General features: G+C 44.2%; 1 protein-coding gene across 1 annotated transcript in view; it reads right to left on the reverse strand.

Moving 5' to 3' along the window:
- usp43a (ubiquitin specific peptidase 43a) overlaps positions 1-24,821 on the reverse strand; it is a gene marked incomplete at both ends in the record, with an annotated part of 159,835 nt that overhangs the window by 35,190 nt on the left and 99,824 nt on the right. The window contains 3 exons of the mRNA XM_079999519.1: positions 2,399-2,502; positions 5,143-5,254; positions 15,193-15,361. Coding sequence (XP_079855645.1) covers positions 2,399-2,502; positions 5,143-5,254; positions 15,193-15,361 — 385 coding nt within the window. The remainder of the gene's footprint in view (positions 1-2,398; positions 2,503-5,142; positions 5,255-15,192; positions 15,362-24,821) is intronic.

Genomic DNA, 24,821 nt, shown 5'->3' on the forward strand with positions numbered 1-24,821 from the left:
AACAGCCCTGTTGTCTGTGACGGAGGCCCTCAAAACTGGTAGAGCTGCTGCCCAATCCTTGCTTCTCATTCTGCTGGACTTATCAGCTGCATTTGACACTGTCAATCACAGCATTCTCCTGTCCATACTCTCAAGTACGGGCATCTCTGGCAGTGCACTTTCCTGGTTCGAATCTTACCTCACTGGGCGTTCGTTCAGTGTGACATGGCAAGGCCAGTTGTCTGTGCCTCACCACCTCACCACAGGGGTGCCCCAAGGCTCTGTGCTGGGACCCCTCCTCTTTGCTATATACACCACATCGCTGGGCCCGATCATCCACTCGCATGGTTTTTCATATCACTGCTATGCGGATGACACTCAACTCTATCTGTCTTTCGTGCCTGACGACCCCACTGTCTCGACGCGGAGCTGGATTGCCTCGCTGATCACAACATTGATATCAAAATTGACTCTTGATCTCTTGCTCCTACCAAGGCTGCAAGGAATCTAGGTATCATTATTGATGACCAACTGACATTCCAGACCATGTTGCCGCCGTCTCTCGGTCGTGCCGCTTCGCACTATTCAACATCCGAAAAGTCAGGCCGTACCTGACCCAATATGCCACTCAACTGCTGGTACAAACCATAGTGATTTCCTGCCTTGATTACTGCAACGCTCTCTTAACAGGCTTGCTGGCTTGTGCGGACAGATGATACAGAATGCGACGGTGCGACTGGTGCTCAACCTGCCAAAGAGGGCACCCGTTATTCCGCTGCTTATCGAGCTCCACTGGCTACCTGTAGCCGCTCGCATCAAGTTCAAGTCTCTGACGCTTGCCTACAGTGTGATTATTGGGAATGCTCCCACTTACTTAAATGCTCTAGTAAGAGCACATGTTACCCCCCGGATGCTGCGTTTGTCAAATGAGCGTCGCCTGGCTCTGCCGGCTGCACAACCACGGCACTCCGAACTTACAATTACTTAGCACTACTTAGCAGTATTTATTTATTGTTACACTAATATTTCTGTTGCAATGTAGCTTGAATGTTATTCTCCCTTGTAAGTCGCTTTGGATAAAAGCGTCTGCTAAATGATTAAATGTAAATGTAAATTCCAATCTTTCTGTTTGCCATTCTGAATGAATAGCCTCTTACAGTACATCTGCTACCATGCGGTCAATAGAAGATAGAAAAAGAGAAAAAAAAATCTTTTTTTTTTTATGTAAAGAGATTTCTGTGCGAGTGTCATTGAGTATATATCATGTATGAATATGACTGAACCCGTATCAGAATTTAAAAATCTGCCCTGACAATATGTGTCCCACCACAGCAAAAGCCGCCATCTCGCGCATTTCTAAAAGGAAAAGGAGATTTTTCCAGATTCGCGTTCCATTCCATTGTGTTCTCAACGTATTTTCAAAACCGAGTTTCGAACCCTTTGCGTCACACACATACGTCACTTCTGTATACAGACAGTTAAAGCGCAGCACGGGGGTGTTTCAGTCTCACTTGTCTGTGAAAACTTCTCCGTATCGTTAATGGATTACGAAAAGCGGGTGGCGGAAGCTCTGAATCATATTTTGGACCTTATCTGACCAGTGTGATAGATCCATTAGGCAGTGTTAGCAGCGCGTACTGGACTTCATTTTCCGCAATGATAGTCAGTTCTCCGAGAACGACGTGGAGAACGACAGCGCTGCTGAATCTGATATTACTCCGGACTTGGAGAACATTTCAAACTTAATGTGACAATGAAACGGAATATTTTCAAGAACCACCGGAGGAGACGACGATACGCCCGTTACAACGGAAGAAGTTGATGATGTGATGAAGTCCGTTGAGGTTTGTGACAGATTTTCAGATTTCAGATTTTCTGAGACTCATTATATTGATAGACATTTTGTTGTGTTGTTCTTACTTTTAAACTCCAAAATAATTCCGCTTTTATAAAACATGTATATTCTTACTGTTAAATAAAAGCTTTTGAAAAAAAATAATTAGTTGTTTGTTGTCGAGCTGTTTGTGATTGGCCCATTCAGCGGTATGTTAATTAGCCATGAGGCTTTGTTTGTCCACCAACCCCATTTGTATTCTGGGAGCTGGCTGAATGAACCAGGTGTGGTTAGAACTTTGGAGGTGATTATCTCAGAAACACGGTTTGCCACACCCTTGTCATTAACAAATCATAGCTTTAAAATATTTGCTTGGTTTGCACAAGTGATACCTTTTTTGGAAGCTCCGATTCTCCACTTTCAAATGATGTAGGGAAATTTTTTTTTGAGAAGGCGCCAAATGACCACAAAGTATGCGGAGTGTGTCACATACTGTATGTTCACTAATGAAGTGATTCAAATCAAATTAAACAAAATCATGGTGTCTTCACGTTATTAGGACTTGGTTGGCAGTAATATCCTCACCTGTCGACTGCAGGGTGGTGGAGGGGTCGGCCGTCGTGCGGGGACAGGTAGCTGTAGGACAACGATCCACTGACCACTCTGATCTTAAACAGTGCGGCGTTGTTCTGTGTGGAGAGAGCAAAAGAAAAAATGACTGATCCCATCACATTAAAGATCAATTTAACTACCGCTACCACATCCCAAACTCCCCGCAGTGGCTTTACAAATGAGCGTTTTTAGCTGTGAAAAGAGACCCATCTATTACCTGATAGAATCTTAGGCAGAAAGAAGACGCTTTTGGCAAAATAGTAAAAAGCATTCATGATGAGAGCTTTCTGGTGCGGAGTGGGGTCAGCATAAACACAAAGAACAGAAGCCGTCTCTAATGTCTGGGTGTGAAGAGGCGTCGAAAAAGCTGGAATAATGGGGCCTCTGCTGTATGGTTATTAGACGGCAGAGAGCGAATCAGGGAGATTGTGTGCACGTTTAGAGGACGAGTGCTGTGGCGGAGCACTGAGGAAAATATAATGAAGTCGATAATAAAAAGGAGCCCTTTGAGAGCCATTGGATCATCTGGACGGAAAGGTGGAACATTTAGTGTTGAGGGGTAGTTTATAGATGTTTTCTAGGTCCCCAAAATGCATCACTGATTTAATGGATTATAATTCACGTTTAATCCCATCAGAAACATTTTGAGGCCAAGTAAGAATCTCTCTTACTGTAATTTCAAAACTGAGAGTGCTTTACTGGTCAGTGATTCAAAAGGTCAAAAATATTGCACCTTGCATATGAGGGAACTTGAATGAGCATCGCATCAGTTACATTTACGATATCATAGATTGCTGGAGGGAGCTCCAAATGGATTATATATTATAAATTATAATAATCAAATATATTTACCTACATTTGTTCTTAAAATCACATCAAATATCAATACATCAGTCTTAGAAATGTCCCGCGACCCTTGTCCCGTGACCCATGTGACCCGGTGTGGGGGTCGTGACCCCAGGGTTTAGAAACTCTGCCATAAACTGTGAGAAATATAACCACACCATGAAATGGCAAGCGGCCTCAACGCATGGGTGTTTTAAAAATAAAAACATATCCCAGAAAACAGATTCCTTGCTGCATGACATCATTACCTCTACTACAGGGATTCCCTCTCACTCTCACTCTGTCCATCCCCCGCCAAAATGAAGTGGTGTGACACGGTGGAAAAACCTCTAGGAGGAGCTACAGCATCATATTGACAACAACAGGGAGGACGAACCGACTTTCAGACCGAGTCCCACACACACACACACACACACACACACACACACACACACACACACACACACACACACACACACACACACACACACACACACACACACACACACACACACACACACACACACACACCCTCTAATTATCAAGCGAATAATTAGTATTTTGCTGCGTCATAAAGATCTGTCAAGTTAAATAAAATGGCAATAGTTAGCTTGAGTCTTTTCCTTGAAACTGACTGACGTGAGATCTGAACAGAGTTCTGGTGACTGGTGAGGAGGGAGCGAGAACACTTAGAGTGGGGCTCTGAACCGATTGGACAGTGTTTGAGGAGGAAACAAAGTGAGTGAGATAGTGATCTGTAAATAGATGTCTGGACAGTCTCTCCAACAGGATCTCCCTCTCCCTCTCTCTCCTCTAGTAAACCTGAGGGCTGTTTGCTCTGGATAAGGCCTCCACAAATATGGCCTGTCACCATGGTGTTGCCCATGGCAACATGGCAACCAGTGCCACGGGCATTATGTGTCCGTGTCTTTGTGCAGGTGTCATACACGTGGTTGGTGGTTGCATACACGTTTGTAAACGTGTGCGTGTGTCGATTACTTTGACAAGATTATTTGGAAGGAGACATACTTGTCAACAAACAAGGCGTGAGCTCAGGCTACATTTTGTTGAACGATCCACGCACAGATGTATCGTGACGACCCATAGAGGAAAGAGGAATAATTAAGAAACGCATTCTAATTCTGTCTTGGTGATGAATGGTATTGTAGTAGAGTAAGATATCTAAAAATAAGGTGCCGTTTTTTTATTTTCTGCTTTTTGATTAAAATCTCTCTCGTTTATCTGAGCTGATGCAAATATACAGATAGCCTCCTGCAGCGTTAAAACAGAGGGAGGCAAACAATTTTTCTCTGGGTTACTGGGGTTTATCGGGTTGTGCCGCTGTACATTTTAACGGGAAAGTGTGAACTAGCCAGTGCATCATGCTTGGGAGTGGGTCTTTTATCATCTAAAAAACGGTCTATGGACCTCAGCACAAATGTCCAGTATCTGCCAAGCATCAGTAGGCCGACCACTCAAATAATTTGGCCTGGTGGGAATGCAACACCAGAGCACAGAAAGAGGGGCAGGTCTGACCAGCAAAATCTGCTGCCACGGAAAAATGACAGCTATTAGATTTTCTTATTTCACCGTGGCTCTGCGGAATACTCCTGTATTAGTAGTGGAGTAGCCGTGTAATAATAAAGATAATCCACAATAACTATCCATCCAGCCGGTCATTACCACAAAATGACCCCCACAGAGTGATACAAGACCTGATCACCCTGTCGGGGGTTTATTTTGCGATAAAGCTCAACTGGCTGTACGTTATCTCTCACATATACACCTAAGACTATTCATGGAAAATCAGTTTTACGTTCTGTTTATGTTAAAATCAACTTATGTTTTTTTTACTATATTTATGTTTCTATATATTGTGTGAATGTGTCTACCTGGGCCTGGGTTCCATTCAGCATCAGGTAGTAGAGCTTGCTGAGGACGCTCTGCTGAAGCTGCTCCCATGAGATGCCCCTGTCCTCGCGCATCAGGAACGGGGGACCGAACCTGACGGGAAGAGGAAGAGGTGCAGAAGGGACTGATGAGCCAGAAGGAAGGAGAGGACGAATAGTTCAATTTTACACCGTTGCGGTGTGTTGTGGGCTGTGGGGTTTGGGTTGGCAATATACGGGAGGAAACGTAATTAGAAAGACGTACCGTTCAATTGCTGTACTCTTATTCAGGAAGACACATCACACACACACAGTCAATATCCATCTCACATGCACCCTTTAATACACTCCTGACTTTTTTTGGTTGAAAACATTGTATACTCTGAAGGGGGGAGTTTGGTGGTTGTGGCCCTAAATTTATATTTATATTTATATATATATATATGTATAAATATATATATATATATATATATATATATATACACACACATACATATACAGTATATAAACAGTAGGCCCATAGTCCAATTCTGACGCTCACATGCCCATTGTAGGCTCTTTCAGCAGTGGATAGGGGCCAGCATGGGCACTCTGACCGGTCTGCAGCTACGCAGCCCCATACACAGCAAGCTGTGATGCACTGCATCAGCATCAACTTTTTCAGCAACTTGTGGTACAGTAGCTCTTCTCTGGGATCGGACCAGACGGGCTAGACTTCGCTCCTCACGCGCATCAATGAGCCTTGGGCGCCCATGATCTGTCGCCAGTTGTCCTTCCTTGGACCACTTTTGGTAGCTACTAAGCACTGCATATACGTATAATGTGTATATGTGATTATAGTGTGGGGATGGTGTGGTTTGAGCAACCACACCTGATCTGGATCTGGGTAATTGGGATCAGGGTGGCTGTGTACCTGTTGCTCGTTGGTTGGTCTAACGAGCAGCAGGTAAAACCCCCATCCCCACACACACTCAGGATAGGACCCGGGTCATGACCGGTTCTATCTGCTCCTGGCTAATTTCAGCTGGCCCACTCTCTACAATAAACTGGTATTTACAACCGCCCGTCGTCTGTGTCTCTGTGCCAGAGGTCCCTGAAACACCACTTGGATGGCAGATGGTAGGCGAAACCTCCACAGTGGCACCTGTACAGGGACTCTCCAGCACAGGGAAGGGACACAGAGGGGCCATCCGAAGATGCCCTGGAGCCACCAGCAGGTCAACGGGTGGCCCCAGCACCAGCCCTCTCCGACTGGCAGCAGCAGCAGCAACCAGGGTGTCCGGCGGAGGACTGGGGGAGAAGCAGCCACAGCAACCACCATGGGTCTACAGCTAGCTTCTCCGCCCAGCAGCCACAGCCGGCCACGCCTTAACCAGCCAGCACAGCAGCCCCGTGGCCCCATGCTCCGGAAGGGAGGAGGGGGCAGTCTGTCGTCTCCCTGAGGGAAGGAGGCCGGTCGACCATGCTGCTCCAGAAAACCAGGTCCTCTGGAAGGGGACCAGTTAATTGTTTTTAGACATTCGTTTGTTTAAGGTATGGGAACCCTGTGTCAGAGTCCGGTGTTTGTATTATTTAAGGTTGTGGTGGACCAAGGGGGCAGGGCCAAGCCGCCGCCGCAGACAGGCGGTGCAGTCTCCCATCCCGGGGCCGCTCAGCTGCTGGGGATCAGCCTAATCAGCAGAGGGACTCGGCTGATTCGCCTGATCCCAAATACAGGAAGTTATAATTGTGTGTGTCCCAGCAGTAGAGCTCGGCGTGCCAGCCCGAGAGGCAAAGATCGGACACGGACAGCGGGGATCCACGAATCCACCGGGACTATTTATTAATATTGGCCTACGAGCCCTGAGTTTCTTTTTCGCCCAACGAGCCACCCTTATTTAAAAAGGACTTATCAATAAACATGCCAACTGGCGCTGTTTTGCCTCAGCCTGCCTCCTCTCCCTCATTCCCTGGCCCTGAGCCAGAACACACTTTCACAAAGGTATAGGAACCCTGCATCAGAGTCTGTTTTTCAATGGTAAATGGACTGCATCTCTGTTCTCTGCGTGGTGGTAATGGTGGGGTAGGCTTCAACCAGGAATTCTCCCTGGCCTCAGTTTTGTGTGGGTGGTATGTGGTCTGCGGGTGGTGTGTTTTGAGCAGCCACACGTGACCTGGATCCGAGTAATTGGGATCAGGGTGGCTACATACCTGTTGGTTCGTCTAACGAGCAGCAGGTAAAACCCCCGTCCCGCCAGAGTGATATATACAGAGTTTTTCATATATATATATATATATATATATATATACACACACACACACACACACAAACACACTCGTCCCATCCAATTGATAGGGTCCGATCCAATTCAGCATCTGTGGGTTGTTCTGGAACAACAAGCCTGATCCATGGGGGCCCCACCTCACAACTTTAAGGATCTGCTAACGTCTTGGTCTCAGATACCACAGACAAGTAGGTGGTAGCTCAGAGGTCTTGTGGAGTCCATGCCTCGACGGGTCAAAGCTGTTTTGGCAGCAGGAAGGGCAGCTGCACAATATTAGTGATTATTAGTGGTTGTTTTAATGTTGTGGCTGATTTGTGTGTGTATATATACAATTTTTTTTTTTTTTTTTAATATATATTTTTTAAAAGCTAATGATTAGTATTGCTCAAGCCAGCTAAAGAACGGTGTCATGTTAAGTGGTTTATAAGGAAAGGGAAGTTTATATAATCAGCACATCGGTAACTTATCTCAGTGGGGTTTGGCATCTTCGCGAGATCACGGCTCATGGGAGTCTTTGTTAATGGCTGGTGTCTAGTCCAGTCTAGTGCTAGTCTTGACTTTACCCTACATGTGAAGAATGCCACTTACAACTGTGGAAATACACTGGACATCAATTTTACAAAAGTTATAGATGTTTCATCTATTTAAAAAGTTCCTGTTTCTGATCACTCCTGTGACTTTTTCAATTTCCTTCTCTGCAAATGTTCAGAGCCTCATACTTATTTTTCCCTGTATTGGCAGCAATGTTAGGTCTATACTTGCTGAGTGTTTACCTGATATACTAGACTCCTGTAGTGCAAATTCTTATTCCCTTAATTATCTTACAGACAATCTGAATAAAGCCTTGCTTATAACCCTTGACTCTCTTGCTCCTCTTAAAACCAGAAAACGCACTCGGATTAAATCAGCGCCATGCTTTTCAGATGACACCCATGCTCTCAAACAGACATGTAGAAAACCTGAGTACAGGTGGTGTATGACAGAACAAAAGATTTCTCCCATTGCCTGGGTCAAGGGTTTTAAATATGAACGTGCAATCTCAGCTGCTAGGACAGTATATTTATCTCACTTGATTAACAATAATACAAATAATCCATGGTTTCTGTTTGATACTGTTGCTAAACTCACACAGAATACCCCTGCCGATTTTCTGAAATTCTTTACAAATAAGATTGACTCCATAGAGATAAATTCACTGGTCCACTCTGTTCTCGGAATGATGGCTATGAACTCTCTAATTCAGGCACTCTGACTCTGACCAACTGCTCTCTTTCCAGTGTGAAATAATCACCCCTGAAGCCCTTAATAACCTGTTAACTGCTTCCAAATCTACAACTTGCATATTAGACATATACTGTCTCATATTTTTAAAGAACTGCTTCCTGTTTTAAAAAGTCCTATTTTTAATAATATCAATAAGTCGCTTGTTATAGGCTCTGAGTGCTTTTAAAACTGCCATTATCAAACCGCTACTCAAAAAACCTAATATTGAGCCGCAAATTCGGAATAATTAGAGATCGATCAAGACCAATCTTCCTTTCATGTGAAACTACTTGAAAGCGCTGTCGCTGATGAACTTACCCCCTACTTATCCAAAAATAATCTCTTAAATAATTTTCAATCTGACTTTCGGTCCCGTCATTCCAATGAAACTAACTTGACCAGAGAAGTCACTTGGATGTGGCTTAGAAGTATGCTGTGATCCACAGTGTCATGCTGCACTTGTGCTTTGGTTCAAATTCATATTTATCAATCTAAATTATTCTTACCTCTAAATTTTCTGAAGTAAAGTTTGGTACCCCAGAGATTGGTCCTTGGCCCTATGCTCTTCTCTAACTATATGCTTCCCCTCGGTGACATTATTTGCAAATATAGTGTTAACTCCTAGAATTAGAGGCATGTCTATTAGAAATAAAACATGGATAGGTATGAACATGGGCTGTCCACTGAAAGTCGAGTTGAATCCTCAGTCTGAGATTCTTCAAGTCAAGCAGTCGTTTTTTTTTGTGTTTTTTCTGTCAGTGTGCATTACAATAACAGGATAAAACAGATAGAAGCTTACAAAATGCACGGGGATAACATTTCAATGAGGAAAAATAAACAAGGGGAATGTATAAATATATCTTTACATGTGTGAATTGAACACGGCTCTCCGTGTGCCCAATCAACGTGCTCTGTTCCTCCAAATGAAACAACTAAAAACAGTGTGGGGACAAGGTACGGAGGAATGGGGCACGATTTGTAGACTTGTTAAGATTATTTTCTGCGCATAACGCATGGAGAGGGGGTGATCGGGGAGAGAGTCACGGAGAAAGTTTCATTATGCCTGTTTTGTTCATACCGTTCCATATGCACTTATTTTGTTCCATAAGGAGACTAAAATAAAAACACTGTTTTGGCACGATGATCACGGTCACTAATGCGCGCATCGTTGGTGCCGTCGGTGAGGGAGACATCTGCACTTGTGCCCTGAATGCTCCCTGCATATAGGGCGAGTCGAGCGAAGCTGACATTCTACTTCTAATGCTACCACCTCCGCCATGCCAAACAAAAAGTTGCTAATGATACCCGAGTGACAGAATCATCCATGATCCCCGCTCACAGACAGACCTGCAACACTCAGTGACACCAGCGCCGACTGGGGGGCCAGATTGGAGGCGAAATGTCACATTGTGACATTACAGGGAGTGTCACGGGAGCGCCCCAAAGACATCAGCCACAAAGTACGCGTGGTGTCTGTGGTCAAGTTTTTTTGTGACATGTTATTAAGTCTCCTACAAGTGTCTGTCGCATATTCACACACGTAGCCCAAAGGGAGAAGAAGAATGGCTGGGTGTATGCAAAAAAATGTATATATATGTTTAAATTAGCAATTTTATGATCTGGGCATTCAGTCCTGTTTTCGGTTTCATTGTTTTAGGAGCACCATTTTATTTCCCCATCGTTTTATTTTCATTATTTCATTCAAATTGAATCCCCCCCCTCCATTTGTCCACCCATTAGCTGTTTTCACATGTGTTGCTCTCTTGCTTTTTAAAATGACTACCATCATTAAAACTCTCTTCCTGTGTTTTGTGTTTGGTTTTAATTGACCTTTTATTTCTGTTTTTACCCCTCTCCTGTGAAACATTTTTTAACATTTCTATATATTGTAGCAGTTCTCCTGCTGCACGCCCCCTAAGTGGCTTTTCCAGGGCTCCCCGACACAGAGACACAGGCAATGATGTGAAGTACAAACTGGTTTATTGGCAGAATGTTATACGCCAGGAGCAGATGGAATGGTGTCAAGACAGAGCTCCCCCTCCCATGTGTATGTGAGGATGGGTGATTTAACCCGTGTTCATCGATTGCTCTGATGAGCAACAGGTGCACAGCCAGGTGCACAGCCATAGACCTAGAAGACATGGCTGCTTAAATCACACCAACCCGACACCACATATACATATATAAAGTGAGTTTAAAATATGATTATTACTATTGTAAATTATTGATAATTGTTATTATTATTATTATTATTATTATTATTATTATTATTATTATTATTATTGTTGTTATTATGATTATTATTACACTACATGATACTTCCCCTTAGTCTTATGTACTTCCCCTGTGACAGTTGAACTGAAAGACGCTTTTCACCTCTAATGTCTAGTAAGTTCTGTCTAGTAAATAAAACTCCACTCTTCAGGATGATGGGGTCTTCCATCTTTTTCTGCTCCCCAAATGTCACTGCCCTCCTGCATTTCCTCCACTGGCTTCTCAGGTAAAGTTCTACAAACTTTGCTGGAACAAATGGCTACAGATGGCAAATGGCAGCTCAGCATAGTGCCGTACCTCCAGGCTGCACCCAAACCTCTTCACAATTTTCGCAGCTCCCAATGGGATGTGCCGCTGGAGAGCAGCACTCCCTTCTCCTCATTAGACTGGAATGGTCAGATTATATCAACTATATCAAACTCTGCTCATCCTCTGCTCCACTGTAGTTTAATAACCTTTCTTCGCAAAACAAAGGCCTCTTCTGTCACAGGCTTCCCATCACCTTCTACACCCAATACTCTTCAATAACTCCATCCACTCACCGTTACTCCACCACGCCGTCATTAATCATTTTGCTTCCTTTTATTTATTTTCCCAGTTACTTTACTCCTTCTGACAGGGGCAGTTGTCACAAAATATCTCAGGACGCTTCCAGGACACACCAGACAAATCCCTGCACATCTTATCACCGTGTTGTTGAACATTCCTGATCTAAGATTGTCTTTATTACAAAAAAATGTTTTAAGCATTTGACTTGCCACAACATATCCATCCATCACTCACCAGTTCTCTCAATTTGAGAAGAAAAGGCATGCAAGGTCAAAAGGAGTTTCAATTTTAGTTTGTGGATATTTACATGTATTCTTCAATTCAAAACAGGTGTCGATGTGGCCTTAGGTATTATTTTTTGCTTCTTTTAGATACAAACTCAAAAGAGACATTTCTATTATCCATTCTATGTTGTATAACTCCGAAATTGATGATTCATGAAATGGATTTAAACAAACTCGCCTAAGCTTGGGATGCCGATGCCACTGAGATGAAGAGCTTAACAGGATTTAGATGTCAACTTCGGAGAACATTAGAGAGTGACTTTGTGGGGGGTGAATTAAACAAAGCACTACAGTTTATAGATCCAGGGGGGAACACACCTGATACACCAACCATCCAACAGTCTCTGGAATGTGGTGTAGCTAATATAACATCCAGACCATCTGGCCGTGGTGGTGGGACTGGCCTGCTAATTTCCAACACATGGAAATTTAATCCACTGCTGCCTTTAAACAACTTTGCCTCCTTTGAATATCACGCCGTCTTGGTGACTGCTCCGGTGAAAGCCTATGTGGTCGTCATCTACCGTCCACCAGGACAACTAGGTGACTTCCTACATGAGCTTGACACCCTGCTGTCATCAATTCCTGAGCATGAGTGTCCCATGCTCGTCCTCGGAGACATGAACATCCACTTGGACAGTGCGAGCTCGGCTGACTTCCTGTCTTTGGTTCGCTCGTTCGACCTAAGACAGATCCCGACTCCACCGACTCACAAGGCTGGCAAAGAGCTTGATCTCATTCTTGCTCGGAGCTGTACCACCGACAACCTATGGGTCACCCCTCTTCATCTCTCTGACCACTTCTTCATCCACTTCAATGTCCAGCTACCAAAACAACCCCCCACCTCCCCACCCATGGTTACTATCCGCAGCAATCTCCGCAACTTGTCTCCCACCCACTTCTCCTCTGTGCTCTCCTCTTCTCTTCCGCCTCACGGCACTTTCTCCTCTCTGCAGGTTAATGATGCCACTGACTCCCTCTGCTCCACCTTGAGCTCATGTCTGGATAGCCTGTGTCCACTATCCACCAGACCTGCTCGATCAACCCAGTCGCACCCTTGGCTGACTGACACCCTCCGGACAACGCGCACTGACCTCAGAGCAGCCGAGAGGAAATGGCACAAATCCAAAACAATTGAGGATCTTGCTAGCTACCAGACACTGCTGTCCTCCTTCTCTTCCAGCATCACTGCTGCCAAGAAGGCCTTCTTCAACGATAGGATCAACGGTGCCACAGACACACGTAAGTTATTCGCCACCTTCAAGTCTCTGCTTTACCCTCCACCACCTCCCCCAGCTACTAACCTCACTGCTGACCGCCTTGCCTCCTTTTTTACTAACAAAGTGGCAGCCATCAGCAGCCAATTCACTAAACAACTTACTCACAACCTGTCTTCTCCAGCCCTGGGCTCATCGTTCCCTGGTTTCACCCCCCTCGCTGAAAGTGAGGTATCTAAACTACTAACATGTAGCCGTCCTACTACCTGTCCGCTAGATCCGATCCCATCCAACCTCCTTCAAGCCATATCACCGACTATCACCCCGGCAATCACACATGTGATTAATTCTTCCCTCACTTCCGGCACTTTCCCTTCCGCTTTCAAAGCGGCTCGGGTCGCACCACTGCTCAAAAAACCCTCACTCGATCCCAATCAAGTAGAAAACTCGGAGAATCGGCCGGTCTCTCTCCTCCCATTCCTTTCCAAAACCTTAGAGAGGGCGGTCTCTAGACAGGTTACAGAGTACCTGTCAAGAAACAACCTTCTTGATACACTTCAATCTGGCTTCAAAAGTGGTCACTCCACCGAAACAGCCCTGTTGTCTGTGACAGAGGCCTTAAAAACTGCTAGAGCTGCTGCCAGATCCTCGGTTCTCATTCTGCTAGACTTATCAGCTGCTTTTGACACTGTCAATCATTGCATACTCCTGTCCATACTCTCAAGCATGGGCATAACGGGCAGTGCACTTTCCTGGTTCGAATCTTACCTTACTGGGCGCTCGTTCAGTGTGACATGGCGAGGCCAGCTGTCTGTGCCTCACAACCTCACCACAGGGGTGCCCCAAGGCTCGGTGCTAGGACCCCTCCTCTTTGCCATATACACCACCTCACTGGGCCCGATCATCCGCTCACATGGCTTTTCATATCACTGCTATGCGGATGATACTCAACTCTATCTGTCCTTCCCGCCCGACGACCCTACTGTCTCCACGCGGATCTCGGATTGTCTCGCTGACATATCCACATGGATGAAGGATTATCATCTTCAACTAAATCTGGCGAAAACGGAACTGCTGGTCTTCCCGGCCAAACAAGGTATTTATCACAACATTAATATTAAAATCGACTCTCTATCTCTTGTGCCTGACGACCCCACTGTCTCGACGCGGAGCTGGATTGCCTCGCTGATCACAACATTGATATCAAAATTGACTCTTGATCTCTTGCTCCTACCAAGGCTGCAAGGAATCTTGGTATCATTATTGATGACCAACTGACATTCTCGGACCATGTTGCCGCCGTCTCCCGGTCCTGCCGCTTCGCACTACTCAACATCCGAAAAGTCAGGCCGTACCTGACCCAATATGCCACTCAACTGCTGGTACAAACCTTGGTGATGTCCCGTCTCGACTACCTCAACGCTCTCTTAACAGGCTTGCCGGCCTGTGCGGTGAAGCCACTACAGATGATACAGAATGCGGCGGCGCGACTGGTGTTCAACCAGCCAAAGAGGGCACATGTCACTTTGCTGCTCATCGAGCTCCACTGGTTACCTGTAGCCGCCCGCATCAAGTTCAAGTCTCTGATGCTGGCCTACAGAGTGATTGCTGGGAATGCTCCCGCCTACTTAAATGCTCTTGTAAGAGCACATGTTGCCCCCCGGATGCTGCGCTCGTCAAATGAGCGTCGCCTGGCTCTGCCGGCCGTACAGCCACGGCAATCCAGGCTATTTTCATTTGTAGTTCCACGTTGGTGGAACGAGCTGCCAAAAATGACCAGAGCGGGGACCTCCCTCTCTGTCTTTAAGGAGCACCTGAAGACCCAGCTCTTCAGTGAGTACCTCCTGTCCTAACCTACAATTACTTAGCACCACCTTGCAGTATTTATTGTTACACGAATGTTGTTGTTACACTAATCTCTGTCGCAATGTAGCTTGAATGTTATTCTCCCTTGTAAGTCGCTTTGGATAAAAGCGTCTGCTAAATGACTAAATGTAAATGTAAATGTAAATGTTAATAACATACTCAAATGCCGGCTCGTACACAAGATAAACCTTAATGAAGCAGTTAAGGGTAATTGATCTCTGAGAAAATCCAACTTGGTGTAGATTTTAATGACCAAATGCTGCTGAATAAACATAATCATCACACAATTAGTTGAGGCTCAAAGAGTAAAACTAAAAGCAAAGGCCCATTGCTCACCTGACGGCCTGCTGGCCTGATCCCGCTGTGTTGCAGATGAGGAGGAGGACCTTGGTAGAGCCTCCCTGGTTGAGAAACTCAGAGGAGAGGGTGCCAGAGGGCGGTAACCTCTGTCCCTCGGACCCAATGGTGGAGGAGTAGGGAGAGGAGGGCAGACTGTGGTGGTACCCTGAGAGGAGCAGACAGTGGAAGCTCAGAATTTCAAGAAGCAGTTGGCGCACATCAGTACAAGGAACTTGCTTGGTAACAAGGAACTCAACAAGACCAACAACAACCTGGGGGGAAAAACTCCAGATTTAGAGCCAATGCTTTGGTATCGGCAGGAGTGTCGAACCCTAACATGCGTGGTTTCAGGGTGGAAGGGAACTGCAGCACCCAGAGAAAACCCATGTGAACATGGGGAGAACATGCAAACTCCACACAGAAAGGTCCCCAGTCGGTTTTGGGGTCAGAACCTTCTTGCTGTGAGGCAGCAGTGCTAACCACAGTGCCACAAGAGTCTCAAGAGTCTAGATCCTGGTTCCTTAATATTTATTCTGTACTTTGGCATAAGTCAGGGCTCCATCTAAACTTAGAAAGAGAGGTTAATAGAAAAACAGCCCTAGCCTCTCTAAATTGGCTTGATGTTTGAGAATTACCTTTGAAATTCTCCTGGTTGTTTTGATTGTTCTGCGTGGTCACAGCCATTGCTATGTCTCTTAACTTCTCCTCAGGTTACGGCTGCTATTCTTCCTACATTCTTCCAAAGTGTCACCTAAAACATTTGGGTGATAGGGCTTTCACCAGAGCAGCAGAGTTTGTAATACACTCCCTCAAAGTGTTAAATCATCTGATTTTGTCAAATCTTGTCTTAAACCTACTTTTACTGTCGTCCATACCACAGTAATCGACCTTTTTTGACAGCACTTTGCTGAAAAATGTATTTGTTTTTAACAAGCTGATAACATATTTTGAGATGTCAGATGAGATAAATTAACTTTATCAATCCCTACTGGGTCATTCGATGATTGTAGCAGCTCGAAACTGAATATGACATCAAAGGAAAAATGATGCAAAAGGAAACACAAACATCCCTTATGCACCCTGGTTGTTTAAAGTCAAGCGGAACCAAATGTAAAGAGGAAATGTGTAAGAAGTTGTTGTCTAAAGGGCAAGTTGTGGCTTCAGACCCCGAAGACCATCACTGAGGTCGCTGACAGTGCAGGTCTAGTTGATGGAGCACCTATTCCGCCCATGAGCCCATCTTGGAAAAGGTACAACAATTTTACTTACACTGAGAGGGGGAGAGCGGGTTAGAATGGATGGGCATGCTAAAACACCTCTGGCTTGAAGGAGGGAAGAGGAGCTACTGTATGCACGGAAAGAAATTGTCGCCGTTGCAATGGCACGCTGGAAATGTGGTGAAAAAATTCCATTCTAGGAGAACAGTCATCGGAATGTTATTATTTTCATCTTTTAGGTAGGAAGGTAGGTAGGTAGAAGGGATGCAACGGTACAGTGAGCTCACAGTTCGGTATGTATCGCGGTTTTGGGGACACCGTAACGGTACAGTTACGGTATCTTTATATTTAAGATGATAAACAAATTAAAAGGTTTAAAAAATGTATTTATAGTAGTCTGCCACAAATAACTAGTGTAACGCTCTCTGTGTATGACTGTGGGGCAAGGAGGGAAATGGGGGTTCAAGTTCATTGGTTGGTTGTTATTCACCTGATTGGAGGGGAGGTGTCCAGAATAGTGGATAATTCAAATGTGAATTTTCATTAATATCTATTTATTTATTTTTATTATAAAATTAGACCTCAAAAATAGGGAAATGCTGCTCGGCTCCACACAGACCCCGCACGACTGACATGGCCGGTGGAGCAGCCATGGATTCAATAGGAAGCAGACTTACAGCATGCCGCGCAAGTACACTGCATCAATCCCTCCGGTAGACTCCACCTACACCTAATACCGCGGTTCACGTGTGCGTAGTGAACCATAGGGGGCGTACCGAACGGTTCAACAACATACTGCGTACCATTGCATCCCTAATAGGGAGATAGATACATTTGCGTGGTTTACAATAAAATAAGCCTAACAGAAGAAGTCCACCTGGCGCGTTGGTGCAGCATAGTTTTCCACTGGCTGCGTGGTGAAGCGACCCAGAAGCATCAATATTGTCATAGAGAGAGGAGGAACATTGGAAAAAACAGCGATTGAAATCTTTTTTCACACACTGTTTGATAATACTGTGACACATGGCAGTCGGAAAATAACAACCTGGGATGTCCGTGTTCCTTTTTATTACGAACTTCTCTTCAGACACTTTCTCTCCCTCCACTCGCGCCCAGCGCTCTCCTCACTTCCCTCTCTCCTCTCCTTCCACACTATCCTCGACACCTCCTCTCCAATCAGATGAACTTATGCACATTATAACGACCCACCAATGAACTTGAACACACACACAGACACAGCGTGTTGGTTCTCTGTATTTAAAACGGGTCTGGATCAATAAGCAAATTCGACAGGAGCTCTAGGTCTCTGGTACAATGTAGACTCATATAAAACACATTTTAATTGATTGGACTCTTTACAAAAACATTTCTATGTAGTTTTATCTTGTGTTTCTATGGAAAAAGCTTGTGTAGCCGCACACAGTTGAAAATAACTTGTGCAAAAATAGAGCAGCAGTGGATTAACATGGATTTAATAGGAAGCGTGCACATTACATCCGGTGGACTTGTACCATTAGAATAAACAATATATAAATAAATCAATAAGATAAATAATGAACAGCAGAAATGTGTTTATGTACAGTAGTACATTAACATTGTACTGCTCAGGACAGGTGGGTCCTGCAGAGGTAGGTGCATTCAGCCGAATGTACCACTGGAACTACCCTCCCCTCCCTGCAGGAGGTGTAGTAGCAGAGCCCGCAGGATCATGAAGGATCCTCACCACCCCAACAACTGACTGTTCCAGCTGTTGTGGTCAGGCAAGCGCCTCCGCAGTCACTCAGTGAGAACAAAGAGACTGAGACAGAGTTTCTTCCCGTAAGCCATTAGGACTGTCATAGTGAACTCACCAGGGGCCCTCACTGAGATACACACACAGGCCCCACTGCCTTACCGTATGATGTTACTTTACTGCATGCAGTACACTGTACTGGATTATCACATACTGTGCTGTATTGCTGTTCTGTTCGGTGTTATTGTTTCGCTGTGCTGTACTGTTGTATATTTCTCAAATTACCTCACTTTATTCACATGCCACTTTACTGCACATATCTGTATATGTACATAACAGTCTTCCTTCCTTCCTTTAATTAATATTTTGTATTCCTACTTTGTTACCTTTTATTTTACTCTTATTTTATTCTACTTACCGATTGAATTGCGTTTTAGGAATCAGTTTGTTTAGTTAGTGAGTTAATTAGTTAGCTATCATGCCATAGTACTTATTGTGCATAATCTGCTCAGTCTTTTCACTACAAATTTGTATGCTCGTATGTATATGTACTTGACAAATAAACATCTTGAACCTTAGATCTGGAAGTAACAATAAACATTAAATATAAACCTACAAATGCACAAAACAATTATAAAATACACCAAGAATTGTAACAATGAACAAGAAAAAAAAAAAAGGTGCAATGTACAGCAAACTAGAAGGCTCGATGGTAGGGAAATTTGCCAATAAAAAATAGTAATAGAAATAAAAAATTAACCTAGCAGTAAACTGGGAAAAATTTGCCTAAAATAAGGGGTGAACAATAAGAATTTGCAATATACAATGACCAAATGATAACAATAACAATAAAAGTAGACAGAGAAATTAACTTTGTACGCAAAAGCGTCGCTTCACTTCACACACAAAAAAACCCATCCTTTGATTAATGGGTGATAATAGCCCAGAAGGTTTGAGAAGGCGGAACCTCTCGCCACTCGGGAATCGCAAACTTTGACATTATCAGAGAATTCCATTAAACAGCACTTGTTCAGTTCCCGTTGCACAATTAATCACTGCCGCCTTGAGAGATCACACACACACGTACACCCACAGATGCCAATTCTCTCCAACTGAAAAATTATATAATACTGAAGGTGGAGTCACGTCTCACACATAATGAACATGCACAAAATTTACGCACATACATTAACACGGGGCATAATATACGCACACAGACACACACACACACACACACACACACACACACGACACAGGCATAATACACACACACACGACACAGGCATAATACACACACAGAGACAAACATATATTACACAGGCATAACACACACACACACACATAATACACACAGATACATTACACAGACATAATACACGCACACACACACACACAGACATAATACACGCAAGAGATACATACACATTACACAGGTATAATACACAGACACAAACATACATTACACAGACATAATATACGCACACAGACACATACATTACACAGGCATAATCCACACACACAGAGACAAACATATACATTACACAGACATGATACAGTACATGTACACAGACATATACACAGATTACAGACATAATACACACAGCGGGATGTTTAAAACATCCAGTGCATGATCAAGTTTTGATTCAGAGTGTGAACGTAGAAGAGTGGCTATTCACAGACGGGTCCGTTGTCAATGTGTTTGTGTGTGTGAGAGAGAGAGAAAACAGGGCAATAACTGTGCAGCTCTACAATGAAAGACAATTTTACCCAACCTTAAAAAACATTCTTAGGCCCAGCGGGGGGGATCAACCTAAGCCCGGCGGGCTATGGACCTGCAATACATTGAGGGAAACCATATAGCAAACACACACATAATACCCACACTTATAGTCATGGCTTCAGCATGAGCACGCACACTGCTATGCAAATGACAAGCACAAGGTAACAGAAACATGTAAACACTGTCCCATGTAACACACATAATTTTCACCCCCCCAAGGAGCCAGACGTTGTTCAGACAGGAAGCAGCTTCCGTTGCCTCGGAGGCTGTCTCCAAATTAAAAAGGACACCAACTTTGTTTGAAGATAGCGGTTTCCAGAAGCAAGACATGCCAGCGGGGTGAAACAAAGCCCTAAGCCGGTGAGAAATATATTGACTACGGCGAGATAAGGACCTCGTCGGTGGCTTTAAGGTCCGATAATGATTTCTTTCAAAGCAGCAATGAAATCACACGCTGTACGCTTGTCTTTCAGAAGCAGGGCGAGAAAGCACACAGTGCTGCGTGCGACGCCCTATGGATGTAACCCCTCATCTCGAGGTCATCTGCATTTTTCTACCACACATAAATATATATACACACATATATTATTCATTTAAAACATTTATGTTTTATATTATTATTTACTCTACCTACTTAGTTTGGGGCTGTGTAGATCGCATAGTTGTTCTGCGAGCCGAGCAACCAGGAGACGACAGACCCAGGGAGCAAATGCGGTGTTCACGGTAGACCGGAAAATCGTGCTGCGTTTCAGAGAACCCAGAAAACTGTAATACGTAACTAACACGATCAAACTGGATGCTGTGTATTGCTATCGAGTATACTTAGGATCCCTATTATTGCTCAGCGATTTTTTATTTTAAATCTCTGCGTTTTTTAGGCTAAAAGTATCTGAAACACGACAACAGCGGAACTCACGGACATTGTTCAGGTCTCATTAGAACTGGGACGTTTCAGACGTCTTGTCGTTCGAGTTTGATCAATATCGAAGTACATGTGGCACAGAAATTTGTGAAAAACTGTAACTTCATAAGTTTCAGGAGGGGGCAGCTTTGTGACATTATATTCCAAAGTTATATACTGTTAATCCAGGCTAAGTCTCTTGGAAGTCATTCCCCTCCAGCCACGTGCGAGTATGACATCTAGACAGATAAGCTTGAGCCGCTGCTGCGTGTAAAGGGAACTCGGAAAACTGTAACTCGTACTGCGTTTTCAAAACCCCGGAAACAATAATCGCTCAAAGAAGTTATTCCGCAGGATGTTATAAGAGCCGCTGGAGAGACCGACCCTTTCCTTTGTGTCCACACTGCATCATCCAGGAACGATAGTAATTTTTAAAACACCGTTCTTCAGGGATATTTAAACTGAACGCCAGAAGAGTAACCCTAACTGCACGTTAATCGGTCCAGACACAAACCACGGTGTTTGTAACTTTTGCTGTGGAAAACTGTAATATGTACCTGAAACTACTAAACTGGACACTGTGTTTTGCAGGATTCATTATAATTATTACACCATCAGTTATAGTGGTATCTTCTGTAAATACAGAAAGAATATTTTTCATGTGATTAGTTAATAGGCTTTTTTGTTTGTTTTGTTGTCACACCAGTGTTCAATTTGTAATATTTTAAAAAATGGCTTGCTGGCTGTTTAGGACCAGAATATAATATAAGATGCGGTGCACGCAGGGAAGGTGCGACCGACCGGTTTTACTGAAATCTCCAGAGTGCTGCGGGTGAACATTCCCTGCCAGACGCTCATTCTCACCTCGTCTCTGTGCTCTCTCCCCGGGGTGAAGGGGGAAGAGGAGGAGATAGGGGAGAGAGAAAGTAATGGATAAGGGGAGAGAGAGAGAGAGAGAGAGAGAGAGGTGAGAAAGATGGGAGACGAGAAAGACGGAACGAAAGCAAGAGAGAGCGGTGGGTTGTTGACAGGCTGTCGCTGAGCACGGCGGCTTTAATGAAAGATTTCAACCATCAGGAGGATGCAGCTCCTCAGGACAGGACGCTCCTCTCCCCTTCACCTTCCTCTGTTCCTTTATTCTAGTGGGAAGTACTTCTGTTTCTTCACTTTCCTTCTCCATCATTAGTGCAACAACGGTTTTCTTGCGGTTTTGGGAGGACCCCACGCCACAGCCTCAACAGCTACTGTATATAATGAGAAATAAGGAGTTCAAGTAAGATATTTTCTGAAATGGTGCATGATGATGATGCCTCATGGGGCAGCGGTCAGAACATTAACAAACATTCAGACATTGTCATGTTGTGACATGCAGACTTTTAGTATTAATGAATGGTAGGAATAACCACACTGTTACAGAATAGTAATTGGAAAGAGATGAACCCCTGGGCCACAACAAAAGCGACGCGTCAGTGCCACGGCAACGCGCAGATGCTGATATGTGGAAGGTCAAACTGGAGCGTAGACTCCATAGAGGGCCATTCAAAGGATGTATTTAATGAAAATATTGATTAACAAGCATGGTATGCATCACAACCACACAGTTTATATATGTGTGTGTATATATTTATGCGTATTCGCGCGCGCGCGCACACACACACACACACACGCACACGCACACACACACACACACACACACACACACACACACAATAAATTAACGGTTGAAAATGAAAGCAAAGACTCACTTCCCCATTGAAATTTGACAAACTTCACAATTTGAAGTTTAATGTCTCAAGAATGCTGTTTGCACGTTGTAGACGGAGTGAAGACAGACCGGGAAGAGGTTGACGAATCATCAAATGATGCGAACGCTTTCGTGTTGCTGACGTGATGCTGACGGTGTTGCTCCTGGTGTGGCCCAGTGGTTAAAACTGAGTCTTTGGATCAACTTTGCTTTTCTTTGTTAAACCTGAAAAAAATGTTTTTGTTTTCCCAATCTAAAAGGCTGCATCTTAATACGTCAATACCAAGTTCAAGTTTCAATTTCAAATAAAAGAAAATAAAGATTTCACAAATGTAGGCAATTTTTCCAAATTTTCCAACCATCCATAGACTTGATATCACCACAGCACCAATAAAACACTTGGAATAGGCTAAACTAGTCTTTTACCTGTGGTAAATGCTATTGGGATGATATGGAAACACAAGGAAACAATACAATACCAATACAAGACAAAAACCTTGTCTTAAATCAGAGTTTGTCTTAAATCAGAGTTTGTGTATCAAGTAATTCACTTTTTCCAAGTCTTCCAAGAACCTGATTGTATCTAAGAAACCCTGCGTGTAACCCCTCCGTTACAGCAAATCAATAGTACAGTGGCTATTTAAAACAAGGCCTTGTTAAAAGGAGTCGGAATGTGTACAACTATTAGTCTTAAAGTTGCGGTTTCTGAAACCTGGTAGAATGAACATTGATATTGGCGTAGCTTTGACATGGCAAAGTCAATAACCGAAACTGAGTATTTTTTTTTCGATGGAAGTGTAAATGTTCCATCTCTCCCTGTTAATATCCAATATCCGTAGCTTCCTTCAGGCGAACACTCTAAAAGCCCAATTTAGCACAGAGGAAGCTAAAACAGAGGAGGTCGAGGTCGGTCTTCACATGGTGCTGTCGCTGAGGAAACATTCTATTTTTTTCATTTGGTGAGCTTGTTTTAAAGACGCTTTCAGGGTATTCTTAATATTTATCTAGAAACAGCCGGCGACCAGGGGCAAGGAACAGCCGACACCATTAAAGAAAATGTGAGCCGGCTGTGGCCAGATGTGCAGTTGATAGGCTTAGCCGCCGAGGTGTCAAGAGGTCCTGACAGGAAGCGGATGCCGGACCACATGCCTGCTGATCACAGCACAACACCTGAGCCGCCTGCCAACAAAGGATTGATGGATGACACCAAGAACAGGGAATCAAGCACACCTGAAACCTGCATGTACACATAGATCGAACCACTTCCCCTGCTGCAAACCAATCATAACTGATAAGTCTTATACAGAAAACTGTGATGTGGTGATCACAGTGCAGTTGGCGGTGTTAATTGTGATGGATTGTGGTCAAGATAAATGCACACTTCTCTTTCATTTTCTTCCTCTCTTATGACCCTCCTTCCAACCCTAAAATTCACCTTCTCCTCCTGACCTTGGGTGTATTTTATTTTACTCAATTTCCACCATGCGTAACGTATAAAGTAATTGGTACACTTGGAATTTCACATCTGACTTGTGCTGCTGATTAATTGTGGCCAAACATGTCAGAAATAAAACAGCAAAACGCTGATCTCCCATCGCTTCCAATGCATTTCCAGGGAACTCGCACTCCTCGTCACTAGTCACAAAACCTAGGACGAGGAGATCGTGGGGCGCGGTGTGGTGGCTGCAGAGATGTGCCATTTTCCATAATACCGGAAAGTGGGGGAAAATAAAGGTATGGTGCAGGTATCCCCATTATTCCGGCATCCATGCACCACGGTTGACACCATGGGAAAAGCAGGCCAAGGAATGTGCACAGGCACCGAGATCAGAGTGGTGTCGGGTCCTTTCAGCAGGAATCTCCTCTTACCGGGCCAACAGGTTGGTTTGCATTGTAAAAATGCTCCACAAACTCTACCCGCCGTCTTCCGCTCTTCTTACTTGGTTGTCATGCAAGCTATATCCTGGTACCCAGGGCATAAGTGAGCGTGCTTCACACGCCTCGTCTAGTGAACTACAATTAAATGATCCAAGTTAAATGGAAGGAGTGGTTGTACTTGGAACTTGGAGTTCATGTTTCCCCTGCTGTTAAATCAGTTGGAGCGCGTGTATGAAAAGTTGGAAATGTGGATGCACCCACACAAACACAACCAATTATCCCATCAAGATTCTTACCTTATAGACCTTACATGTACACGTTTGCTTGCACATCTGTCCATCTACGTGCACATGCTCTTTAGCCACCCGTACCAT

This window comes from Zeus faber (genome assembly GCF_960531495.2).
Source record: "Zeus faber genome assembly, chromosome: 4".
NCBI classification, from domain to species: domain Eukaryota; kingdom Metazoa; phylum Chordata; class Actinopteri; order Zeiformes; family Zeidae; genus Zeus; species Zeus faber.